This window comes from Monodelphis domestica, chromosome 8 (genome assembly GCF_027887165.1).
Source record: "Monodelphis domestica isolate mMonDom1 chromosome 8, mMonDom1.pri, whole genome shotgun sequence".
NCBI lineage: Eukaryota > Metazoa > Chordata > Mammalia > Didelphimorphia > Didelphidae > Monodelphis > Monodelphis domestica.
Genome location: NC_077234.1, coordinates 212,091,498 through 212,116,003, shown reverse-complemented (window position 1 = coordinate 212,116,003; position 24,506 = coordinate 212,091,498). Strand labels below are relative to the sequence as shown.

The window sequence follows — 24,506 nt, the reverse complement described above, 5'->3', positions numbered from 1 at the left end:
TGGGTTAAGCCAAGAAAAGTCTTCACATTACCTTTGGGGAAATCTAGTCTAAGATTATAAAGATAAGGTTGGTTAACTGATGATTATTACGAAGATACTGAGTTCTGAGCAGAAGTTACATTTTTGGAGGATGATGACTTACATTTCACAAAAACCAGCCATTTGTTTTTAAAGGAAAAGAGTATTCCAAAAAGACTGGAAAACTGTTAAATAACTTACCAGACCACATCAGATTCATTTTACATAAATAAAACATTAAGTATGCACCAGACACCAAAAAAACCTGAAAAATGTTTTTTTGGACCTTCAATAAATCCCCCTACCCAAAAACTTTAAACACAGCTAAAGATCATATTTTCTCCCAGGGGTGGTGGAATCATGCCACTGTGAGAGAGAAGTTTCTTAGTTAACTTTAATTGAGGAGATGTGTACATTTTGTATGTTACTTTGGCTATCTATACTGGACAAAGAGAAGTAGATATTTGACTGTCATAAGTATCTTAATCAAATGGGGACAGCCAAACAAATAATTCAGGCCTCTGAAGTGGATTTATTTTGCTCAGAATTGTTCCATTTGACTTTTCATTTTGATCACACTCGTCCCATAATCATCTAATGTCGCTGAATTGCATTTGTGTTATGTAAACAAAGGATTGCTTCTGAAAGATGAAGCAGTCACATTCTTCCAAGAGTTTTTTTCTGCTCAAATTATCAACATGGGACACCAGGTGAGATTAAAAATAAATCATTTTCAAATTGAATTAAATGACAGAAGTATATAAAATAGTGTTGCTGCCATCTGAATGCTTAGCTTTTTAAGAGACAAATTTGGATCCTTTCCTTTTGAAATACATGAACTCTCAGCTAGTGAACAAGGGACAGCATCATGAAGTCAACTGCCTTTATCTAGGTAACCATTAGCAATGATTAAAATGGGCTCAATCTTAATGAAGATTATAATGGGAACTTCTCTACCATGCCACTATAATGCTTTATAATTATCATTTTATATTGTTTTTACTTGAATGGATAAAATGTTATCTATTACACTATTAAGTTTCCTTTACAAAAGAAAACCACCAGCATCTCCCCCAAAAAGTCACCATCTTAAAAAGCCAATTAGTCGTTTGTTTGTTTTTTTAATTTGAAAAAGTGTAAATAAAACAAGTACCAAACTGAAAATTTTAGGGAGTAATTGAGAAACAGAATAACATGGAAAAATTAAGTTCAATTAATATCTAAAGCTTTTATGTTAAAAAATTACAACCATTACCCAGCCCACAGTAGGAGTTCAATTAATGTTTTTTGTTCCTTATTAATCCTTTTAAAAGTATTGCTAATAAAATATAATAATGATTTGGGTCCTCTCTTCTCCCTTTCTTTTCTTGACTTTTAGGAATATAACCACCAAAAAAGGAAAAAAACTTTATAAAACAAAGAAGCAGCAGCAGCAAAAGATCAAAAAAAAAAATATGCAGAGCAATAGACCCATTACAGAGTGTCCTGGAAAAAAAAATTTTTTTAAATAAATGTGTGTCAAGCTCTGAATAGATTTGGTAGCAAAATATACTACTTGACTATCACATAATTGAATGCTTTCCAATCAGTTTCCTTGGAGCAGAGTTGAAGGTATGTTTTGGGTTGGGGTTTTTTTAACACTTGGATACAAATATTTATAAGTTTATTCATATGTCACTTTTACAAGATGTACATTCATACCATATGATTCAACAAAATACACTCTTTAACTAGAACTGAACATGTTTGGTGAATTCGTGTAGGAGCATGCTAGCATGACCAAAAAATTCAAAATAATTTTCCACAATAACAAAGGGATACAAACTTTAAGACCAGTTGGTTTTAGATAGTTTTTTTTCTTTTCATTTTTTGCAATCCCTGAAATGTCTGTAAACTTGGACTATGTATACATAACCCAAACATTGTAATAATGCTGTAAATCATACTGGCTGCTCATAGATTTGCAAAAGCAACAGGTTTAAAAATATAAAAATAAATGCAAAGCAATGTCAAATTTACACTCAACATAATTAAAATATCACACATTTAGAAACTTTCAAACAAAAAATAAATAAAACATCCACATACATCAATACCAAGAAACAGAGAGATCTGCCTATCTCTGATGTAATTTCTACATACTATGGGCCTGGATTCATGAAAGTATCACCTTTCAATAAATAGTGTGTTAATAGCTTTGAAATTTGATATTTTCTACATTCCTCAACTGATTCTTCATTAAATATCAAATTTCAATTCAATGTTTATAAATTGCATCAAGTTTCAATGTATATTGAAAAATATCAGCCTATTCTTAGACTGATTTCTAATAAGTTAGGCACCAGATAAAAATATCAAACATCAACTGAGATATCCCCAGCTTGGAGAAAAGTGAAACTTTAAAACTGTGCCTCACAAATTAAAAACTTGGAGTCCTTCTTGGGCCTCGGTGAAGATGCTGAGAAGAATGATAAAGTTTTGGTAAGGACTCAGAGGCTAGCATAATGATTAAAAGGCAGGAATGGACATGATGGATACAGAGAAAAAAATGGTACCTTCCTATAATGGGTCTTATAATTCCCCCTTACTAACAGCCAATCATTGAACCATGAACAACAACACTAGCTTGACACTTTCAAATACCCCACGTCTTCTTAGATTCCCCTACAGTCACAAAAGATACAGGTAACCAAGTTGGAAGTTCTGACAAGTTCATGACACTCATCCATCTATTTGGAATAATGACAAAAAAAATGAGTAAGAAAATACACCTATTATAAGATATTAGGCTCCTAAGTGGGAGAGGCAGAGGATTGTTCCAGGGTCTGCATTAAGCAGTGACCATGCTTAAAGTCTCTGCCTATCTACTCATGTCTATTTAATGAGAGCAGACCTAAATGGATGAACAATATTGACAAAGTCTGTTTTTCATTGAAGTTGTTTTACTTGTTCTCTTTTTTGAGGGCATGGGGAAGGAAGACTTGTATTGTTGTTGTCATTTCTTGGAACTGTATAAAAATAGAATCTGTCACCTCCTTGTGTCCAGGACCAATAAAAATAAGGAGATAATTGGAGGGTGGGAAAAGAACTAACATAATTTAAGGGACTAGAAGGGCACATTCCCTCTCCCTTTGAAAACTGTACTTTTCCCAAATATTGACATTTACATGTGTCACAGTTTTGCAGAAGCATGCATCTAATAACCAGCAGTCATCAGTCAGATACCCCAAATTAGACAAATACAAATTTGTGTTTAAAAAGGTTGATTGATTTGGAGTTCATATATGGTGAGGATCATGGATGAAGGAAGAAAAGAAACTAGTGTATGAGCGATTCGACATCAACAACATATAATTTAATATTAATAGAGCCTGCATAAACTAGTTGATTTTCACTTCCTACTTCCCTCTTCTCTCAAGTTTACAGATTTTAGAAAATGTTTAGCTACTCAACAATTCAACAAATTTAACTATTTCTGAAGAACCATGTGATTTTATAGCAGGAAAATTTGGCAATCGGGATTTTTTTTTCTATATCTCTCAAAACGGTTCACTGAAATGTTCTGTGTTTCTGTTTGCATGTTTAGTTTTGCTCTTTTTTAATAGTACTATGTAAAGTAGTTGATCCTTTAACCAGAAACACCAACTCAGCCCAGTAGACATTTGCCCAAAGTCCTCAGTTCTGAAAGGCTTGGGGCTTTTTGTCATTCTCACAGCAAAAATTCATGCAAGGATTAATAATGTGAACACCATCATTCAATGAGGCACTCTCTTGGAAATTAGTATACCACATACATTAACAAAACCTCTTGGCATTCACTATACTTGTTAACACACGGAAAAGAAAGGAAATAAAGATGAAAGCTTGTGTGATATGTCCTGACCATAGTTCAGTGAATTTCTCCGTGGCTTCTACTCAAAGATTCCAAAGAGAAAGAACTGCTGCGTGCACACTGTATGCAATGCCACTCTTAGTAAACTTTCTGGTCCAAGTACCAACATAACTATGCAGCACCAAACGTAGAATCAAGTGCCAAATTCTGCAGCAATGTGACATTTCACTCTTTCAAGCATGAATATCAAACAGAAGAAAGAAAATCTAAGTGAAGTGCATCATTATTATGAGCATTTGCTGGCATTCTATCCTCCTAAGTCATTCAATGGTGTCTGCTTCAAAACATGTAAAAATATAAAGCTGCTCTTACCTCCATCAAATAAACTTGCCACCCAAGACAAACTATAAGAGGCTAAAGAAATGAGAAGTTGGAGGCTACAGTCAACTTTGTTTTCATAGGATATGGACTCATTTTTACCCAGTAAATCCTTCAATTCAATTAACTTTGGCAATATTACATGTCAGTATTGAAAAAATAAATCTGATTGACTTATTAATATTCTTATTTAAACATTAATTCAAAACTTATCAGTAAAAGAAAAACAACTTAGTTTTTTGGAGATATAAACCCAATTGGACATAACTGACCAGCTGACCTTGAGCTTCATGACTCATAACCCTAGAACTATTGGACAATTACATTCTATAATATCTGACTCTATTTTGATTGGAATACAAATATGTGTGTGTGCATATGTGTGTGTGTGTTGGAAGTGCGCCTGTCTCAGTGATATGGGTTTTCTCTTTGGGGAAGGAATAAAGGAATATGTTTAGATAAATCTTATAATTTTTTTTTCAGTTTGGGAAAAAATGTTTTTTTTTAATTTTCTTTCCAACATTTACAAAGTATTAAATAGTATTATGACTGCAGCTAGTTATTGCATGAAAGAATTTCAAGGTGTGTTTATAAATTTAAAGAAAAATTTTAGCTTAAGTAAATTTCTTTCTTTTGTCTCATACTTAAATAAAAAGTGCTGGAGTGGAGGTGGGTGCTTTAAAAAAAGAGGAAAAAATAGGTGTACAATGTGACCTCTATATTAATACAAATAATACTTCTTTTCAAGCTACTCAGATTTAAAATATCATGCTTGTTTTTCTGATCGTTCTTTCTGCCATTTTTAGTTGAGTTCTATTCAAATAACATGTTAAAAAATTATCCAAAGGAGCATAAGGTTTAGCAAGAGGACAAGAATAACAGATGAGACTTAAAATTTTAAGATTTTCAAAAAGCATCCATTTTTCACCATAATGAGTAGGCATAAAATCAACCTTTAGGTTTCAGAAAATCCAATGGTGGGAAATACTAAAATTCAGCAAGGACAGGAAAAACCTTATAACTGGCTAAATTGGAAAGATTAAATGCATCAAGTCCTACCTTATGAAAATAGTCGAAATCAAACTTCAGTAAATGCCAATCGTATTACCAGGTTACTAAATGGCATAAATATATATCTATATATCTATATATTTAAAGAGGCCTAAAGGCAGCACTATTTAGAGGATAAGCTTCCATCAATGCAGGCCTTGATGACTAAGGCAAAAAATAAGACATCTTGTTAGAGGTAGACAAGTCCAGTACTGCTCTCTCAATAAACAGAACATAGGAAATTGATTGAAATAAAGTTACACAAAAATCAAGTGCATGATTTGGAAACCCAGACACTTTGGTTACATCATTTCAAGAGATTTTTTTTTCCCTCCATTTCATACTATCTGCTAAGACAAGTTACTATTTGGTGTCTACAGTATTGGCCAAAAGAATAAAAATAAAAATAAAAATACTGGAATTGCCTACCACTAAAAAACATTACTCTCTTACTTAAAAATTATTGAAAAAAATGTCATAATAGCTTTTTATCTTTCTTCCCAGAAATATGGCACATTAATTGGACTAGGGATCATGGTATCCATCTTTTTCCATATGTAATACATATCATTTTAACCACTTCTAGAGAATCTAACTGTCATTTTGGCAAAGAACTGCATATGTCCCAGTCCTTTATGTCTGGGCATCAAGAACTAGGTGATCTTTCTTGCAAAATTGGATATTGACAGAGTAAGAACATACGGCTATTTTTAAAATCTATAATATTTACAGTATTGCACTTTACTGCACATAATTGCATTTCACTAAAAATTAATGCTGCATCAGTATTATGCCGTAAAACCATATGTCCATCTTTTTTATGTAAGTCATTTGTTTCTGAATTCTGTAAAACAGAAAAATGTCAATTGAAGATTCAAATATTTGCAAAATTATACCGTCAACCTGTTCCTATGGCACAACGCATCTCAACTAGTTCCGGTAATATGGGGTCAAACTGTGCATTGACATTGTTCCCATAGTTCAAGTCACCATTAATGGTTACAGCTTTAGCAATTCGGGTCTTTCTCCCCCCCCCCCCCCCAATCTCCCTTCAAAGGATGTAGCCTTTTGAGAGACACATTTTGTTATTGCTGCTCCCCCCCTTTCCTTTCCTTGTCTCTTTTTTCTTTCTTCTTTTCTTTTTCCTTCCTTCTTTCTTTCTTTCTTTTTCTTTCTTTCTTTCTTTTTTTCTTTTTTTTTTGGAAAGGAAAGTACTGCCTCTTGCCTCAGATCTGAAATTCCACATTTAAATTCAAACCAGTTCCGCTGCAGCTCTTCAGTGATGGAAGATATTCATGGCAGTGAAATAATACTGTTGGCAACAAAGAAATGTCATCTTTAATGGAGACCAGCCCCAAGGATCTTTTGTTTAATATATTTTATGATCTTCAAAATGTGTTTAGTTAGACACATGCACAGGGTAGCAAAACTGACAACAGAAGAAGAGTAATGCTGATGTGATCAATTTTGCCAGGGTCAAAATCCCAAAGTCCCAATGTTCATAGATTAGTATCATTTCGGATTTTTGTTGGGTCCCTCCCGCCCACCACCTACTTATGTTCCCGAAAATCTTTGTAAAGGGTTTTGTTGTTTGTTCTAGTGTTTGGGTTTGGTTTTTTGTTTTGTTTTTGTTTGTTTGTTTTGTTTTTTTTTAATAAGGTGACTCTTAATTTGGACTCAGGCTGATTTCAGGCCCATCACTGCCTCCTGTTTTAATTGTACTAAGAGCACCAAGTGCCGGAGAGAAGGAGAAATGCTGGAGCCTAAACTCTTCAGAACCAACTAGGGTCCAAAGTGAGCGAGGAGCTTTTGACTCAGAGCGTGCACTCCTGGGACCTTGAGTCTGTCAAAGCACTCGGTGGAATTGTTTCAGGAACAAAAAGCCGATGGTTGCGGGGGAGCCCAGGCCAGGACATTAGGGATGAGGAGAGAACCAACTGGGGAGAGGGGCGAGAGAATGCGAAGGGTCGAGTCCCGATGTTGCTGGCGTTTGGCGGAGAGGAAGGAGGAAAAAACGAGAGAGAGAAGAGAAGGGGAGGAGGGAGTTCCAGTCCGTTCCATGTCACACGTGGCGCGGAGGGTCAGAGCCCCAGGGCCTCGGCGTGTTTCCGGGCCTTGAGCCGCAGGTCAGCGATGCTCGAGTTTTTGCTGTTGCTCTTGGCAGCGGCGGCCACCACGGCGGCAGCGGAGGCAGACTCAGCCAAGGAGGCGATGGGGAGCCCGAAGGGAGGCGGTGGAAACATCAGGTAGGGGGCGTGGGCAGCCAGGTGGGGATGCAGATGAGGGTGTGCGTGGGCCACGCCTTCTAACTGCAGCTGTGCCTGGACCTGAGAGAAGAAAGGAGTAGTAGAACAGGGAATTGGATAGGAGAAATAGTGGACTAATAGATACGGTTACCGGGAAAGGAACTAAGCACCCTCACTTTCTACCTCTATCCTGTCTTCAATCCCTTTCTCTGAGTAGGATACCAAGAAGAGGGAGAGCAAGGAGGAAGGTAATACAATTTAGCACCTGGAAGGGAACAGCTTCCACATCATTTTATAGGTGAGGAAACTGAGGCTCAGAGACATGAGCATTCATATATTTGAAGGCAGAACTACGACGCAACCCCATTTCCAAATCTCCAGTCAGTATTCTTCACCATCTCGTTTTACAGAACCCAGTTGTGTGAGCATGGCCAAAGATGCTTTGGAAGATGGGAAAGGGGTTTGCATTAGTGAAGGAGTGTTATTTTTTTTTCTTAAAAAAAAAATCTCTTCAATTCTGTTTAACTGGCAATGGAGATGAAACTTCTCAGGGAAATGTCTTTTCACTGCCCAGTTGGAGTCCCTGCCCTCTATCAAGGGAGGAAAAAGAAACAACCTTCCCTTTCCCCTGGAGACTCGGATTTGTCAAGTCCCCAGGAAGGAAAAGAAGGGGTTGCTGCACTCTTATAAATCTGTGTCAGGCTCTGGCCAGCCTCCCGCTCTCAGGCAAACACCCGTAAAAAGAAATGATGAGGCAGGCAATGACTGATTCTGCCGGGGCACTAAATGGTAAAAGGTAAAGTACACGGAATCCCTGCTTTATAGCTTGAGGTCCAAGGGCTACTCTTATAATCCTTTTCCAGTCTTCTGGACTGGGAGGTATCCGGAGAAGGGTGAGGAGCCAATTGCTGAGCCCCGGAAAGATGCTGTCTGGTAAAAACCCAAATTTCACTTTATTTGACCCTTTGACATTTCAACCTCATCAGTAGCTAGAGATTGGCCCCAAGGCAGAATTCACTGCACCATACTACTGGGTTAGTGTCTTCAACAGATAGATTGTGAGGGGATAGACCTGAGTCAGCAGGAGTCTGATCTTCGAATTAAAGTTTTACCAAAGGGCTGCAACACCACATTTTAGGGCAGTTGTGGAAATAGAATCCTTGTGCACTGTCCTCCACCACATGGATTAGTTTTTGAGCCACGGTGCTAGGTGCTATCTAGCTGGATACTGCTACACTATGTTCTTATGAAGGCTGGAAATTCGGGCTCCAGAGCCAGGACCAAGGATAGAATCTATAAACTGGAAGGTGAATGTGCAAACAACCCTGAGATGACATAGAGACAGGGAAAGAAAGAGAAATGAAGAGAGACAGAGACAGTTGGGGGGTGGGGGTGGGAATGAGGACATAACAGTCAACTAATATTTCAAAAATGAGCTGCCCACTGTCTTTGGAGCCAGCAAGTGCTAAATAGCATTTTTTTCAGGGCTGTTTATTTATACCTTTCTAAAAACTCTTTAACCTTTTATAAGGGACCAATAGTAACTGTTTACTTTGGAGCTTCCTTCACCTCCACAAACACATGGTATTGGACAAACTGATTTCAGTCTCCTTCTTTAGGGTCCAAATATAAATCCCAATCCTTGCCCTCTAAAAAAAAAAAAAGCTGGACATAATTTCTTAAATACTGCATTTCCCTTTGACCAATTCTTTTTAAACTCCAACCTAAGACAGGAGAAAAAAAGGGAGGGGAGGGGGCTTACCTCCTCCTCCATGCTGGGAAACTAAAAGCAAAAACTAAAATCTTTCCCCCCAAAATTAATTTTCCTTACGTTGCACTCACACCTCCTACAGACTTATTCTCCACATCCCCAAATGTGAAGAGTAAGGGAGGGAGGAAGAACTACATGGCCTATACACACAGTCCCCTCATTATTTAGCTCCTGAGAGGAGGTCCCAGACTAACTACTTGCCTGTAAAAAGAGGACGCCCAATTATTCAGTGTTAAGGTGTTTGACTTTTTTTCCCGTCCAAGTCTTAAAATACTGGCTGTGGCATTTAGGTGGGAAACCTTCTTTTGTTTTTTTCAATCTGCTTCAATGAAATACAAGGCTTCAGACCCCAGACTAGCTCCCTGCCCCAAAATTCTAGGGAGCAAAGATATGTCCCCCTTTCCCTTCTTTGCCCAATTTGTTAAAAAGAAGAAAATAGGGTTAAGGAAATGGGCAATTCTTGGGTTTGTATTTGTGCTAAATAAATATATAGACTTTATTAAATCATGCTGTTTTGCAGCTGTGACTTGTTTCCCAATTCCTTTGCCTGCTGGATTGCTCTTCCTCTTTGCTACTTAAATCGTACTTCAACTGGATGTAGCTGGAATAAAGGCCGAAACTGTGTAAGACCCCTCACACCTGCATGATTTCACTAGGCCAGAGGTCTATTTCCCTCACCTCTTCAAGGAAGTCTCTCATAGTTTCATAGAGAAGTCTGACTGGAGCTAAGACAATGCTAAACTATATAAGTTGAAGCTAAAGAATCTCCAACAAGACCTGTGCAGTTCACCCCTTGGAGGAGTAGTAGCAAAGACCTTATTTCTTTAAGGCCTCTTATTGGCCTCTGCACATCATCATCCAAACAGACTTCCCTGATTTCTCCTGGGCTTGTGCATACAAAGGCAACATGGGGCGAAGTGGCTCATGGATAAGTGGGGATTTTTAATTTTTTTTTATTTTTGTTGTTTTTAGTTTGGTTTGGGGTTTTTTCTTTCCCCTCCAGAGGTAACTTTTGAAGTTTTACAGCGTGATTTTAATACGTGCCAACTTGTGTATAAATGCCACTTGTAAAAAGTGTCTCACTTCCTTTCTTTAGACAGCAAACTGAAAAGTAAAAGGTGGGGGGTGGCGGGAGGAAGGAGAAGGAAATGGGGAAAGGAAAGGGAGAGAAGTAATGAGACAAAGGATTAAAAGGAAGAAAAACGAACTACCTGTTGGAAAGGCATTCTCAGGGCTCCCATATTAACATAAGGGGCTACTCTGCAGGCGTCTAAGTGGCTTGCAGTTCCCAAAATAACACCTGGAAAAGAATAGAAAAAAGATTCCAGGTAAGCAACTTCTGTTTACCCAGATTCACTACTCCCTCTTCTCTGGACACATCAATCCCAGCACCTCTCCTTCCCCTCCCTGCCACAAGTTCAAAGTCTTCACTCCCAAAACTGAGAGTTTCTAGAACTCCTGAACCATCTTTAATCACCCACCTTTGTGCATCTGGTTCTCTTGCTTCCGGCATTTAGCTCTTCGGTTCTGAAACCAGACCTGCAGAAAAGAAATAGACAGGTCCTGAGGGTGAGGGTCAGAGCAAAAGAATGTGAAGAGAGGATAAATACACACATAACGGGAAAGAATGAGTGGCTCAACTCTGAAGGTTTACTACTCTTTGGGTTCAAAGTGTTTTAATTTCTGACTCCAGTCAACCTCAGATCTATTCTCTCTGTCCATGGAATCTCCTCCTAGTTTATATGTCATTGGCAACATTCTTTTGTCCTTAATTCAAAAAGACATTGGAAGAAAGAAAGAAAGAGAGAAAGAGAGAAAGAGAGAAAGAGAGAGAAAGAGAGAAAGAGAGAGAAGAGAGAAAGAGAAGAAAGAAAGAAAAGAAAGAAAGAAAGAAAGAAAGAAAGAAAGAAAGAAAGAAAGAAAGAAAGAAAGAAAGAAAGAAAGAAAGAAAGAAAGAAAGAAGGAAGGAAGGAAGGAAGGAAGGAAGGAAGGAAGGAAGGAAGGAAGGAAGGAAGGAAGGAAGGAAGGAAGGAAGGAAGGAAGGAAGGAAGGAAGGAAGGAAGGAAGGAAGGAAGGAAGGAAGGAAGGAAGGAAGGAAGGAAGGAAGGAAGGAAGGAAGGAAGGAAGGAAGGAAGGAAGGAAGGAAGGAAGGAAGGAAGGAAGGAAGATAGATGGGGGGATGGGAAGAGTGACCTTCAGAAAGATTCCTTTGGTTCTGATGATTTCTTTGGATGATCAAGGAATGAGGAGAGAAGAAAGCAGTCTCTGCTATACCACAAGTGAAAACACAGAGATTACTCAGAGCCAAATCTCATCCAACAAACTTCACTTCCTAACTTTTGCTACATCTTGGCTGTCACCTCTTAGTGTCCAGCTCAAGTTTTAAGGATCCCACTTAAGAAATTTGGAGTATAAATAGCAAGGGAGAAATCCTAGACCCAAATAAACTGGGGGTGGGGGGACGGGATGGAGAATTCCTCTTCAGACCTTAACAATGGTCTAAGACTCTTCCGAAGACTTTTTGATTACACTCCTTTAAAAAATAATAACGAACTCCGTCCAAGTTAGGATTTCAGGAGTCATTATGCAAACAAGGAGAAAACGTCAGTGATCCAATAAAGTCTGGTCTCATTCCAAAAACCAAAACTGCTTTAACACACACACACACACACACACACACACACACACACACACTTTCGATTGCCTTTTTATTTAATGTTTCACACCAGTTTAGGCCATACCAAATTGTTGCTCTTTAAAAAATATAATATTTCCCTCTAGGATTGTAGTTCTGTTCGAGAAAAGCATAGGGTTTGGGGAGGATGGTTAATTTCGCAAATCTTGGCTAAAGATTTTGGAATGCTTTCCCGAGGCGCCTTCTCTTTATTCCCCGATCTCCAATCTCCCATTGCCCAACCCCTTCTCTTACAAAGCGTAGGATTGTGGACAAACATTAACTTCCATCCCTGATAAAATCTGAAGTTAAATAAACACCTCCAACCTTTGATGTTCTTACACTTGCCAAGCGATCACACGGTTAATTAATACTAACTGCACTTCCTACAGCAGCTTTCCCCTCCAAGGTTTCTTCAATTGCCTTAATGATGGTCATTTACAACGGAGTAATTAGTGCAAAGAAAAGCTTCCGAAGGCATTAATTACCCAGGGTACTTCAGTGCTTTTGCAGGGCTGAAAGTACTCTTTCTGCCCTCCCTTTCTGAACGGCCCGAACTCTAACTGATCTCCCGAATAATACAGAGCCGTCTTCATCTCAGTTAAACCTCAGCAAATCCTGAACTATTTGAGAAGACACTAAAATCTGACTGAAAATATTCATCTGAACTTTTCATTCGTTGGACTTTTATACGGTTGCCTCAATCTACAATGAGCCTTGTACCTTGGAAAGACCTACCAGTTAGTCTGAACAAACAGTAAAGACTTTATCCCCCTAGGCTTCTATGAACTATAAGGAAAGTTTTATCATAATGCCCTGAGAACTATACCCAAATATATTTTTATCCCATTCCACATTACTTATCTTTATAAAAAATGTTTTTTAATCTCCCTCTTCTAGATGACCATTATATGAAATTCGTCCTCAGCTTTTTAAATAGGTTTTGGAATTGGGGGGGTGGGGGGGAGAGCAACATTTGACCAACTTCTGCAGTTTTCAAAAACAGAGCCCATATTTAAATCTAGAAGGCAAATCTCACTTTTCCATCAGCCAAAGGGAAAAAAAATAAGATTATGGGAAATAAAAGTGATGAATTAGCCACTGCGTTAAGCGATAATAAATCAGGCTTGGTGTGATTCACGATCAATTCCAATTAGTCATGAATATGCTAAGTAAAGCACAGTACACTGGTTTAGACAGTTATTTCTTCATTAAGGACCACTCAGTGATTTCTTTCACAAATGCTCTAATCTGATTTCCTTTTGATTTCCATTAGAGACAGTGAATAATGACATTTAATTTAGCCCTGCACCATAAACCCAAAGATATTTGTTGTAATTGAATTACCGCCTGCTCCTCACTATGGTCTCATAACTTTCAATTATAACCCTGACAGCTGGGTGATATGAGTTTCCAGTACAACACTAAAAATAAAAGGTTAATAAGGACCAGCTACCATAGGAGCCTCAATTTATTTACAGCAAATTTCCACACTAAATTGAAACTATATCCTTTAACAACAAGGGACAGGCTGTACAGAGAAGGATTATAAAACAATTCAGATAGTATTAAAATATAGCTCTTTTTTTTCCTTCCCAACATTGGTTTCTGCCCTCCTCTAATGTCCCCCCCTTCAACTATTTCAGCATTCAATATATATTTCAATTAAAGGATTTTATGAGCACTCTCTGCCTTTTCCTTTTATTATGTGATCCTTCTATGGTCAACATACAACAATTATTCTTTTATATTTCCAGGTATTTTTTATTTACAGTAGTTAATTTTTAATTCACGCCTAAATCAATAGCTACACATTTCCCTCCTTCTTTTTATTTTAGGGTTTTCCAAGACCTGTAAGCACTTGAGGAACCAATTTTCTGTAACTATGAACATCCTGTTAAGGTGCTACTCAGTAATAAACTACTGAAAGAAAGAGTGCAGAATTAAATTACAAGTAATTTATTTTTATAGAAACAGTACATCAAGGGCTGGAAGATATTACAGATCCCAAGCAGAAGATACTGGGAGATGACATAAAAGTTGATGTCCCCTTCAGCAAAAGTTTAATCTTTTCATTAATTTATATGGTGCTGTTAGATCAATCTTTCCTGAGAATATAGGCCAGCATGTATGCTCCATCCCTCAGTCTCTTCCCTCTCTCCCACTCCCTGCACTATTCCCCTGAAAAGGTCTCTTGGTAGGACAGAGTCTACAAGAGATCTTTTCCCTACTTGTTTTATACAGAAGGATTATTTTAACCACCACAGAGAAAACCTAGCAGCACTAGCTCAAAAAAGTGCCTGGAGGAACGATTTATTTAAGCTGGTTTTGCCACTTATGCAGATAACTCTTGAAAAGATGGGAAGGAGGATGGGCTAGAATGAGATTGGGAAGGGACATAATACTTCTTTGGGGAGATATTTATTATTTAATTTTTTTTTGCTACTTATTAGAACATCTTGCTTTCTTTCAGAAAGTGAGGTGGAAGGTTTTATTTAATGTGTGGAAGAAATAGTCTATAGGCTAAAAAGAAAGCATAGATGCTCTGCAAAAGTTTTTTTTTACCCCTCTTGGGTCATTTAATTTCTTTTTATTTGAGACTTGTCCCCAGGTTTTGTGTGCTTTCCTCAGCTATCTTCTTCCCTACTCTTCAGTTTTCCCTCAGGAAAATTAGAGACAAAGCAAAAGACAGATTTTAACCTTCAGGAAGCAACACTTCATTATCAGAAAGGGCTTTTTCTAAATTAAACAATGCAAGAAATATGCAATTTTCCTTTTCTAATGCTGAAGAAAAAGTAACATCCGATGCTGAGATGAATCTGTGTACACAAACATACATATATTTCCACACACCAAATGGGGTGTTATGAATTCATGCGCCTGCTCTGAGAGTCATATGGGGCCCTTCTAGTCCCAACCCCCTATTCTGGATGATCCAGTCCCAAGGAGACCAGACAGACTAGCTTTTCAATATGCCAAGTACGTTCTGCTACCCCATCATACCACAGTGGAGTGGGTAAGGAGGGAGAGACAGACAGACAGATAGACAGACAGACAGACACAGAGACACAGAGACAGACAGAGATAGAGACAGAGAGACAGAGACAGAGACATTAGAATATGGAATATTGTGGGGTAAAAGAAATCATAACTAAATCCTTAGCAGTCAAAAGAGTGAAAGAAGGAAGAGTCAGTCCTGTCTCATCATGGGTAAATGCCCACCTACCTCCAAAATTCAGGTCAAACATTAGCATGCCACAAAGTAAACAAGGAGGGGAAGAGGAAATGGATAAAATAAGAGATAGATAGATTGGATTAGAGTAGATAGAAAGGCCTACTTACATATGTATACAGACACTCCATATCAGAGTTTCCGAAGACAGAAAGGGTGAAGGGCCTGGGGGTAACATGGAGGAAGGGCTCTACAAATATTTGGGAAGTAGCCCAGGTAGAAAAAGGTTCCTGAAATTCATATGACTTACCTGTACCCTAGCTTCAGAGAGTCCCAGCCTCTGGCTCAGTTCCTCCCTCATGAAGGCATCTGGATAGTGAGTCTCATCAAAAAGTCTTTCCAACTCATTCAGCTGCTCTAAGGTGAAATTGGTTCGGCTTCTTCTCTGCTTCAGCTTGGTCTGTCCATCCTCGTCTTCAGATTTCACATCTTCCCTCTTTTCTTTGCATTCGTAGATCCCTGCCAGAAGGGAGGTGGAGGAGGGGGAATATAAAGCTTTTTTTTTTTTCCCCTCAATGTTTCTGAATTTTTTTTTCTCCAATGGCTTTCTCTCTGGGACATGGGGAACATCCCCCATCACTACCAACCCCATCCCCACTGCATCATTCTCCTGTTTATTATCACTCCTACTCTATGGTCCAAAATTCTTAATTTTTTTTCAGGAGGAATGAAGATAAGCTATGTCTATAAAAGAGGGTTACTAAGGCGATTAGCTAAAAGTTATTGAGAGTTGAAAAGAATTGTGTGGGTCATCTAGTCCAGTCCTCTCATTTTACAGATGAGGAAACAGAAAAACAGTAAGATGAAATGACTTTAAAAACTAATATGTCAAACAAGGAGAAACACAACACTTTTGCAATGATCTATAGGTTACTGACAAAAGCTGCCTTTGGCTTAACTAGTTATAGATTATCCATTTTGCAATTATGAATATCACCCAAGATATGTTTATATGCAATTGTGTATTCTGCATAGAATTTTCAATAGCCAATATGCCATAAAGGAAAGAGTTGGACTCTAAGTCCGAAAGTCTTAGATTCAAGTCCCACCTCAAACATTTGCTGGGCAAGTCACTTAACTTCTCAGTGCTCCTAGCAAACTTTCTAAGATTCCAAGTTGAAGAGAAAGTTCTTCTCTGCACTGGTACAGGAATTCCCTCAAAGTCAGCTCCCTCCACTCAAAAAAAAAAATCGCAATTCATAAAAAATAAACATACATAATTTAAAGGTAGATAGAGTGATAGACATAATTTCCCAGTGCAGTTTTAGACTATTCCTAACTCAGAGGAAAGGAGGCAGAAGTCAAGAGCCTGAGCCCTACACGCTTTCTCCAAAGAAGAAAAACAATTTAAGAAGAGCATCTGCAACCAATTGCAGCCTTAAAAAAACATAGACTCATGCATAGACTCACAGACACTAAACTGGAGCCACTCCTCTGGGAGATACTGAGAGCTATTTATTCACCATTTTCACCAGTCACCTTTTTAAAGGATTCTAAAGCATTTAAAAGAATTCTTGCAGAGATATCTCTTAACTTCCCAAAAGTCTCCCTCCATTGAACTTTGACTTGATCATGTACATTTTGCCTTGGTTAGATTTGGTTTTCCCTCCTCTCTCATATATTCACTCCATATATTTGTGTACCAAAAATACACTTCCCCATACCCAAAAGCTGTGTATGTTTATCTGATAGTAGAAAACCAAGCACTGAGTAACCTGCCTATATTTATGCAGTTTGTTTGGAATTTATTTCCCATCCCCTGTAAAATCTATTGCACAAGTCTCAAAAATTCATCAGACTCACTTTTAAAAGAAAAGAAAAATCACCAAGTGAGAAGAATGCCAACTATCTACAAAAGTGTGTAATAAGTATGTAATGGGTTTTCTCTGCTAAATCTTAAGTCTGATGGCGGGGGGGGGGGGGGGGGTCACATTTCATTAAGAAAATGACCACTAAAACAATAAACTAGAAGCCAGAGAAAGAGAAAATTCATCTTTTTTTTCCCCCTGAAAAATAGATTGTCTTTGATTTGGGAGGAGGATAATCCCCACAGCTTCATAAGACCAAGTCTCTCACCTGCTGCCCCAAGTTCCACTGTTTTCTGGAAGGCATAAAAAATTGGGGACAAATTGGACTACAAGGAATCCTCAAGGGACTCCAGTATTCAGTCTTTCCTGGGAAAAGAAAATATGGAAACATGAGGGGAGGGGGGAAAGGAGGAAAGGGTAGAGGGAGGGAGTAAGGGAGGAGGGGAAGGAGAGAAAAAGAGGAAGAGGGAGAGAGAGGAAGGAGAGGGAGAGAGAGACTGAGATTGCTTTGGTTGGTTGACGACTTTCCCCTGGAATTTCTCTAGGTTCTTTTTCATGAGAACTGATCTTCAATGATCAATGAAAAATCCCAAAGGGACCTCTTTAAAGGATTACGTGTTTTTAACGTAATAAAATTATTATCAAAAAGAATGGCAACAGTGTTCTTGGGAATGTGAGGGTAGAATGGAAGAGCTCTTAGAAAGTTTTTCTTATAACAGTTTTGATTTTGATACTTTCAGAACCCCAAAATGTGAGGCCCTGCCAGAAAACTCAGTTCCAAAGATCATCAACTGACCATAATATGAGATTTTCAGAAAACCAATCCAGTCTCCAATAGAACATCCCAGAAACTGTCTCAAATCAGCTGAGCCCTGGATCCCAAGACCCTTTTACTCAATTGAGTTATACAAATAAAAGGATGTTTTTCTCAGATGACTATTGAGAATGATTATGAAAATGATCTTCCTTCCTTCCTTCCTTCCTTCCTTCCTCCCTTCCTTCCTTCCTTCCTTCCTTCCTTCCTTCCTTCCTTCCTTCCTTCCTTCCTTCCTTCCTTTTTCTTCCTCTCTCCCTCCTTCCTTCACTTATTCATTTCCTCCTTTCTTTCCTTTAACCATGTGTTTGGGACCACCCAATTAATTCCAAATTCTGTTTTGGTGTTGCTCTGTTTTTAGCAGATAGGAGGGAGATAGGCTGGAAGAAGGGGAGAATCAATTGGCCAATTCTTTCTGCAGAATCACTGGGGAATGATTGAAGGAAGCCCAATATAAAGATTCGAAATTAGAATTAACTCCTTGATGAATTTAAATAACCAATCATGTCTCCATTAAAGAAAACTCCTCTGTATATTAATTAAAATTGATCTGTGTCTATATAGGGAAATAGAGAGCCATGCACATTCTTCTTGTCAATAGTCGGCATGCCTATTTTCTATAATTCCAAGACATAGGAAGCTACAAAAGCTTTAAAAAGGTATGCAAATCTTTTAAACGTTTTGAAACCTTATGGATTTAATTTAAGATTTTAATAGAAACAAGATTGTCCTGATGATAATACATCTCATAGAAGTGATGACTATGGACCTACTCATTCTTTTAAAGCAAGGAAATACAATTAATGGCTTGTTATCATCTGCTTCTTTCCTTTTTAAAATTGAAAACCAATTTATAAATAAATTTAAAACTTATTCCTGCTCAAAAAAGCTGGTTTATCTTTATGATTTAAAAAAAGATCACAGCATCAGAAAAATAATACATTCTTTGAGAACACACCTGTTTAGCTCAAAAGACACTTTCTCAAACTTGTATTTTTTTTTCCTGCTTCAATCCTTCCCCCCACCCCCTTTCAGAGTAACATTTTCTGAACAGATAGGATTGGGAAAGTAAAGATGAAACTAATTTGAGTAAGGTCTAAGGTCTTTGAAGGTGAAAAAGACAGATAAGACTGGGGTCCCTGGATCTGATAAATTTAAGGTTTGACAAGATTATCCGATTCCATGATTTTAGCTTTCTAGGCCTACTGAGTTCAGCATATTCACGCAGAGAATATATCTCAATTGCCTGTAATCTCCTTAAAATAGCCACCTGCACTTCATGCAGTCTAGTCTTTTCCGAATATTAAAGATCTAAATTTTCAAAGTGAAAGCCTCCGGGTCCAAGGTAGAAAGTTTTTTACTAGAAGAAAGAGCATCATGAAGTCCAGCAAAGCGGAAGAACAGATCTCTTAATCCTCCTAAGCGAAACAATTTATCCTACATCCCTCAGCCATCTAGTATGTACACGGAGAGTTACTAAAACATGATTACTGTGCCTGTGGGTCTAGCCCGCGTAGAAAATGCGTGCGTACCTTGTGCATGTCGATGTATATGTTAAGATAAACGCATATGGATATACGCCCAGGACATATAACACGCATTCAAGCAGACACAGACCCCAGACGCATCCACGAACTGACCACCCCACGGTAAATCTACTTTTTATGACATATAAACTCTTGCTCTTCATTCCTCAACTACAAAGTTTTGATCTTAAATATCAAATGAAAAGCCCGTTTTAAAAAATCAAATACATATATTCTACTCTCATTCCTCTCATGCCCCCTTCCCCCTATCCTGTTTCTTTTCCCCCTTTCCCTGTCTCCATCGCTCCTGTCTCATAGTCCCCGTCTCCCTCTTTCGCTTCTTCCTTTCAAAAAAGACGTGCAACTGATTGGTTTGTTCTTTCGGCGGGAGCCGCGGATTTAAATTAATAGAGTTTAACATCTAATTTAAAGCAATCTGTGGAGCTCCGGGGCCTCCCCGCCCGTGGATAGAGGGAAAGGAGAGCACAAGAAGCTGGCTTCCCGAAGAGGCGCGGGCGGCAGGGGGTCCGGTGGCGCGGGCTCTGGCTCGCTCGCTTACCTTCCGCAGCCCTGCCCGTGCTGAACTCCTTCAGTTTGTCCTTGTCACTCTCTACATGGTCTTTGAAAAGATGCACTGGGCAATGGCTGCTGCTCTCAGTAATGTCCTGAAGGTTAGAATCGGAGTTTCCTAGCTCTCGAGATCGAGCCAACCCACTCTCCAAAACTTCCCTGTATGTGATAGTCTCCTTCTTGTTGCCACTGCTGCCGCCGCTGCTACTGCCCTCTTTGCTTTTCTGGTCAAAAGATTTCGATACAAAAGCTGTAAGTTCTTCCATGGCTGCCCGGTGATCTTATCCACAGAGATCCACTTGTTTTCAGTAGGAGATCTAGCTGTCCTCTGCACGCTTTTTTTGCACGTAGAAGATGGGCTGTATAGGGTTAGATCACTCCTGCTGTTATTTATGCCTTTCAATTTGAGATCACACTATTTATACATGGCTACCTCAGCCCAACCCCCAGCTCTCCCTGTCTCCAGCAATTACTGACTACTCCACAGTCGCAGGCGGACTCCTAGCAGCTATCTCTCCCCCACCTCCAGTCCAGCAATTGGCTTTCTTTTCATTTCATCACTGTTTGGCATCTTTGCACCTTGGTGAAGGGGGGTAAAGATCAAAATTGTAAAGGGGAGAGAGAGCGAGAGCGAACCAAACAGGTATCTGCATTCTATAAATGGGTTGCAGAAATGAAAGTCATTGGAAGACTTTATTGATTGTAAGGAGGTCCTTGCTAGCCAGCACTGTGAGTAAAATGTATCTAGTTAATAGAATACGTATTTCAGAATGTCTTCTTGCGATGTAATTTATAGATGCCGAGGGAGCAAGGAAAGGGATGCGCAATAAAAGAGATAATTAATATTAAAAAAAAGTTGGAGATGGGGATTTTATTGAGATCGTGGTGATCCTGGCGTGGTTTGTGGGGTGTGTATGTTGTGGGGGAGGGGTTGTGCTTAATTGTCAAATTGGCCAATGACTAAAATGTGGTAAAAAGGGAGCACCAATTTCTAAATGAGCCTTGATTATCGGTTATGAAAGTTTCTGGGTCTCTGAGGTCCGAATTGCTGTACCTCTAAGCAGAGTCATCTAGGAAGCATTGCAAACATTACAGAATCTGGTTTGTGGCTACTGTGTTCTCACCCAGAGATGTTGCCTGGGAAATTTAAGATTTTAAAATGTGTTTTAATAACATTGTATCTCAAACCAAGTCGGCTGGGTCCTACTGAGAACGGTTTTGTAAACATGCGCCCTATCGGCACAGATCGGAATGGATTTATATGTATAGATTTTAAGTAAGTCGAACAGATGCTGTCATCCCTAGGACGAGGTTGTCACTAATTCGTCTGTGTAGTTTATTGTGGGGTAGCAGTATTTTGGCTTTGCCACGGTTCCCTTTCTGCTTGTGATTGTTCCACATTGTGCTTTGGGATAACCGTTTGTCTAACCTGGAACGTGAAAATTTTCAAATCCTGGAAACCAAGTATGTCATTCCGTACTGCAAAATTCCATCTGCAAATAAAGTTGAATTCTCTCTCCTTTTCTCTTTCTCTTCCCCTCCCCCTTTGGAATAGAGACAAAGGCTTTCCACATGGGGGGTGGGTTTTGTGGTTATCGATGGAAGCTCATTTTGCATTTTCTTATGTCAATTTCTCGTCTACAGCATTAGTTAATCAGACCACATAATCATACCCACACTCGGCTCTGTGAATTTTACCCAAATGAGGTCTCCCTGCACGAGTCAGGGACTATTGTTTCCTTACCAGGAAAGTGCGCGATCACTCCGGGAATTCGCGGAGCTCTACAACCATCAGACGAGCGGTGTCTGATTCACTCAGAGGTGCTCTCCCCGCCTGAGTTTATACACCTGCACAGGAAAAGGGGAATTCGAGGAAACAATTAATAAGGTTTCCCTGGCCCCCGCCCCACCCCCTAAGGAGCGTGGAATTCTTAAAGTTCTCTCGAGGTGACGGAGCTATTGTCGGGACCTGGGGCTGCGGATCTCTGCGGCGCCGCTAAAGCTAAGAGATGTTCCGCTTCTGCTTCGTCCCCCACTACTTCAAAAGCTATAGGCGAGGAAGCCCTCACAAGTTAACAAACAGGTCTTTGTCATCTTAGCTCTCTAATCAAAGCCAAGGCGCTTAGATATCACAGAGAATTACAAATATCACCCTCATCCATAATGCATACCAGCGCCTTATTGTAGGTCCGCGGGTATAAATAAAAACGGATCCCCAATAGGGTGGAGGGCACACGCGCAAGCGAGGGAGGTGGGGCGGGGGCGACTAGAGGGTGTGGAGCGCGTACGTCTGGGATCTAAAACTGCTTGGGTTTACTTGGAGACCCGCGATGGAGATTTTGTATTCGCTCCCCACCCCCTTCCCTGGCCTATCCTCCCTCTCTCTCCCCTACCCCTCCCGCCCCCCCCCCCACCCCCGTCTCCTACCCTCAACCTGGCTTCAGTTCACATATACCAGCGGACCCACCCATACACGGACCCACTCTCCAGAATCTGAAATTGAATTCTGTCCTTTTTAGAACAGAGACAGGGCTCCGGTAGAGAGAGTAGGAAAGAGGGATAGGGAACAGAAAAAGAACAGCAGAGGAAAAAATGAAAAGGAGGGAAAGAAGAAAAAAAGATAAGGAAGAGGAGGCGGAGGAGGAAAGACAGAGAGAGGAGGGAAGGGGAAGAGGGAGGGGAGGAGAGAGACCGAGGCATAGACACACACACACACACACACACACACACACACACACACACACACACACACACACAGAACCCCAAATTCAGGCGGTTCAGGCTCCATACCAACTTTCTCTAGCAGGATCCCTCTAGGGAAAAAAAGTTTTGAAAAACAATGCTCCTCATCATTCATTATCGATTCACTTTCCACTCCTGAATCTCCTTGACAAAAGTGTTTCTAGATTCCTCCTTTTCTTTAAGTTAAGGTTAGGAGGAAAATAATTCTTCAGAGGACTCTAGGGGCAATTCCCCAAAACTTTCTCGTTCTCAAACCTCAGTCCGACTTCTCCAAATTAAGTCTTCATCTCAGTTCTTTGCCTTCCTCGATCTTCTACCAACCTAACTTGCCCTTGGGTAACGATTTTTATTTTTATTTTTTATTTTTTTGCCCACACTATAAAGTGGAAGAAAGGTTACAGGGGTGCATGTGAAGTCACAATTCATGACTCGCAACCAACAGAGACCCAAGGTGGTCTTTCCCTACCCTTTAGCCCCACATCTGGTTGCAAGGCCTGAGAGAGAAGCGTCTCGATCATACTGACACCCAAGACCTCAACTCCGAAGGGAATACTGCCCCATTCAGAATTTTAATCCCAATAATGAAAGGAAGAAAAATTCTTTCAGGAATTTAAGTTCCTTCAAAAAATCTCTTTCTTTCTTTCTTTCTTTCTTTCTTCCTTTCTTTCTTTCTTTCTTTCTTTCTTTCTTTCTTTCTTTCTTTCTTTCTTTCTTTCTTTCTTTCTTTCTTTCTTTCTTTCTTTCTTTCAGAACGACCGAGTTATGGCGGGAAACTACCAGAACTCTCAAGGGAAAAGAAAACTAATTCTCTAGTTATCATTTCTGGCATATCGATATACAGTTCTAACTCCTTTTCTTAAAACATTAACCATTCATTTACTCTTTTAGAATGGTTTAGGGACTTCACCCCCTCTCCTTCCTTGAGAGTTAAATAACTAAAAAACTGAATTTTATCAGTTGTCTGAAAAGTGGAAGTTTCTCCTTCGTTCGCACCTTCCCTTCTTCCCATCTTTTCTCCTTTACTTTACTTTCTCCCTCCTTCCACCCTTCCTTCCTCCCCTTTCTCCCTCCCTCCCTCCCTCCCTCCCTCCCTCCCTTCCTTCCTTCCTTCCTTCCTTCCTTCCTTCCTTCCTTCCTTCCTTCCTTCCTTCCTTCCTTCCTTCCTTCCTTCCTGAATTTGCCAGATATAGGCATCAACTACAGTGGTCTCTTCCCTCTTTCTGTCTGTGCTAGCATATCCACTCATATTATTTAAAATAAGAACACAGGAAATGTTTTCTATTTTAGCAACGAATGGAAACCTCCCTCCCACACACATTTTCTGAGTTTAAGGCATTTAAGCATTACAGAAATATGTACATTATGGAATTCTGTATTTACATTTTGCCATACGTAGGCTTTCTGGGTTTGGGATTATATACCCTCAGACTGGTCGAGAGGTTTGCTGCAGAATGGACGATTGTTCTAATTTTATAGTTTCCTTGTTGAAAAGGAAAGGAGAGAGAAAGAGGAGAGAGGAAATGGGGCGGGGGTGTGAATGACATTAAAAGGAAAGATCGCAAGACTCAGAGTAATAAGATTGTTGTTTTAATATCTTAAATTAATATTCTCCAACTATTGAAAAGGCAGTATATGTGACAAAAAAAAAGTTTGTAGATGGAAATAAAATCACACACTTAAGTTTTTGGTGTGTGTTTTTGTTTTGTTTTGTTTTTGTTTTTGTTTTTGTTTTTTTAGATTAATGATAATAGTCTCAAAACAGTAAGACTCTCTTGGAGGAAAAAATGCCAATAGAGAATTTAAGTTGCCAATTTCTCCAAGACCTAGTTTGTCCAGTCAGCTAGA

The 24,506-nt window shown here is 39.3% G+C and overlaps 1 protein-coding gene and 1 long non-coding RNA gene across 5 annotated transcripts in view; one reads left to right on the top strand and one right to left on the bottom strand.

Annotated features, from left to right (window-relative positions):
* Positions 1-1,664: 1,664 nt before the first annotated feature.
* SHOX (short stature homeobox) lies at positions 1,665-22,168 on the bottom strand. Of its 2 annotated transcripts, none has more exons than XM_007501027.3 (7): positions 22,091-22,168; positions 21,664-21,767; positions 19,909-20,278; positions 15,452-15,660; positions 10,777-10,834; positions 10,504-10,595; positions 1,665-7,605 (listed from the first exon to the last, which is right to left on the bottom strand). In XM_007501027.3, exons 3-7 carry the CDS (start codon positions 20,183-20,185, stop codon positions 7,360-7,362), a joined length of 882 nt encoding a protein of 293 aa, XP_007501089.2. In that variant the 5' UTR covers positions 20,186-20,278; positions 21,664-21,767; positions 22,091-22,168; the 3' UTR covers positions 1,665-7,359. The 2 variants fall into 2 exon arrangements, with proteins under 2 accessions (XP_007501089.2, XP_001362385.2); XM_001362348.4 differs by having other exon boundaries at positions 10,507-10,595; positions 22,091-22,166.
* Positions 20,446-24,506, top strand: part of LOC103096637 (uncharacterized) — a 50,645-nt gene continuing 46,584 nt past the window's right edge. Inside the window, exon 1 of one of the 3 annotated variants that reach the window (XR_008914185.1) lies at positions 20,446-20,562. This is a non-coding gene — a long non-coding RNA (uncharacterized LOC103096637). Of the gene's footprint in view, positions 20,649-24,506 lie in introns of all 3 variants that reach the window. The other 2 variants (XR_471199.3, XR_001624110.2) reach the window with 2 other exon arrangements.

What these genes read in the sequence shown, in the direction of transcription:
- SHOX (XM_007501027.3), bottom strand. Translation starts at nt 20,185, where the DNA reads ATGGAAGAACTTACAGCTTTTGTATCGAAATCTTTTGACCAGAAAAGC. An exon ending in TCTCTGAAGCTAGGGTACAG is followed by an intron (nt 10,835 to 15,451) that starts GTAAGTCATATG and finishes TCTTTTCTGCAG; the next exon opens with GTCTGGTTTCAGAACCGAAG. An exon ending in GAATGCCTTTCCAACAGGTA is followed by an intron (nt 7,606 to 10,503) that starts GTTCGTTTTTCT and finishes TTCTTCTCTCAG; the next exon opens with GTCCAGGCACAGCTGCAGTT.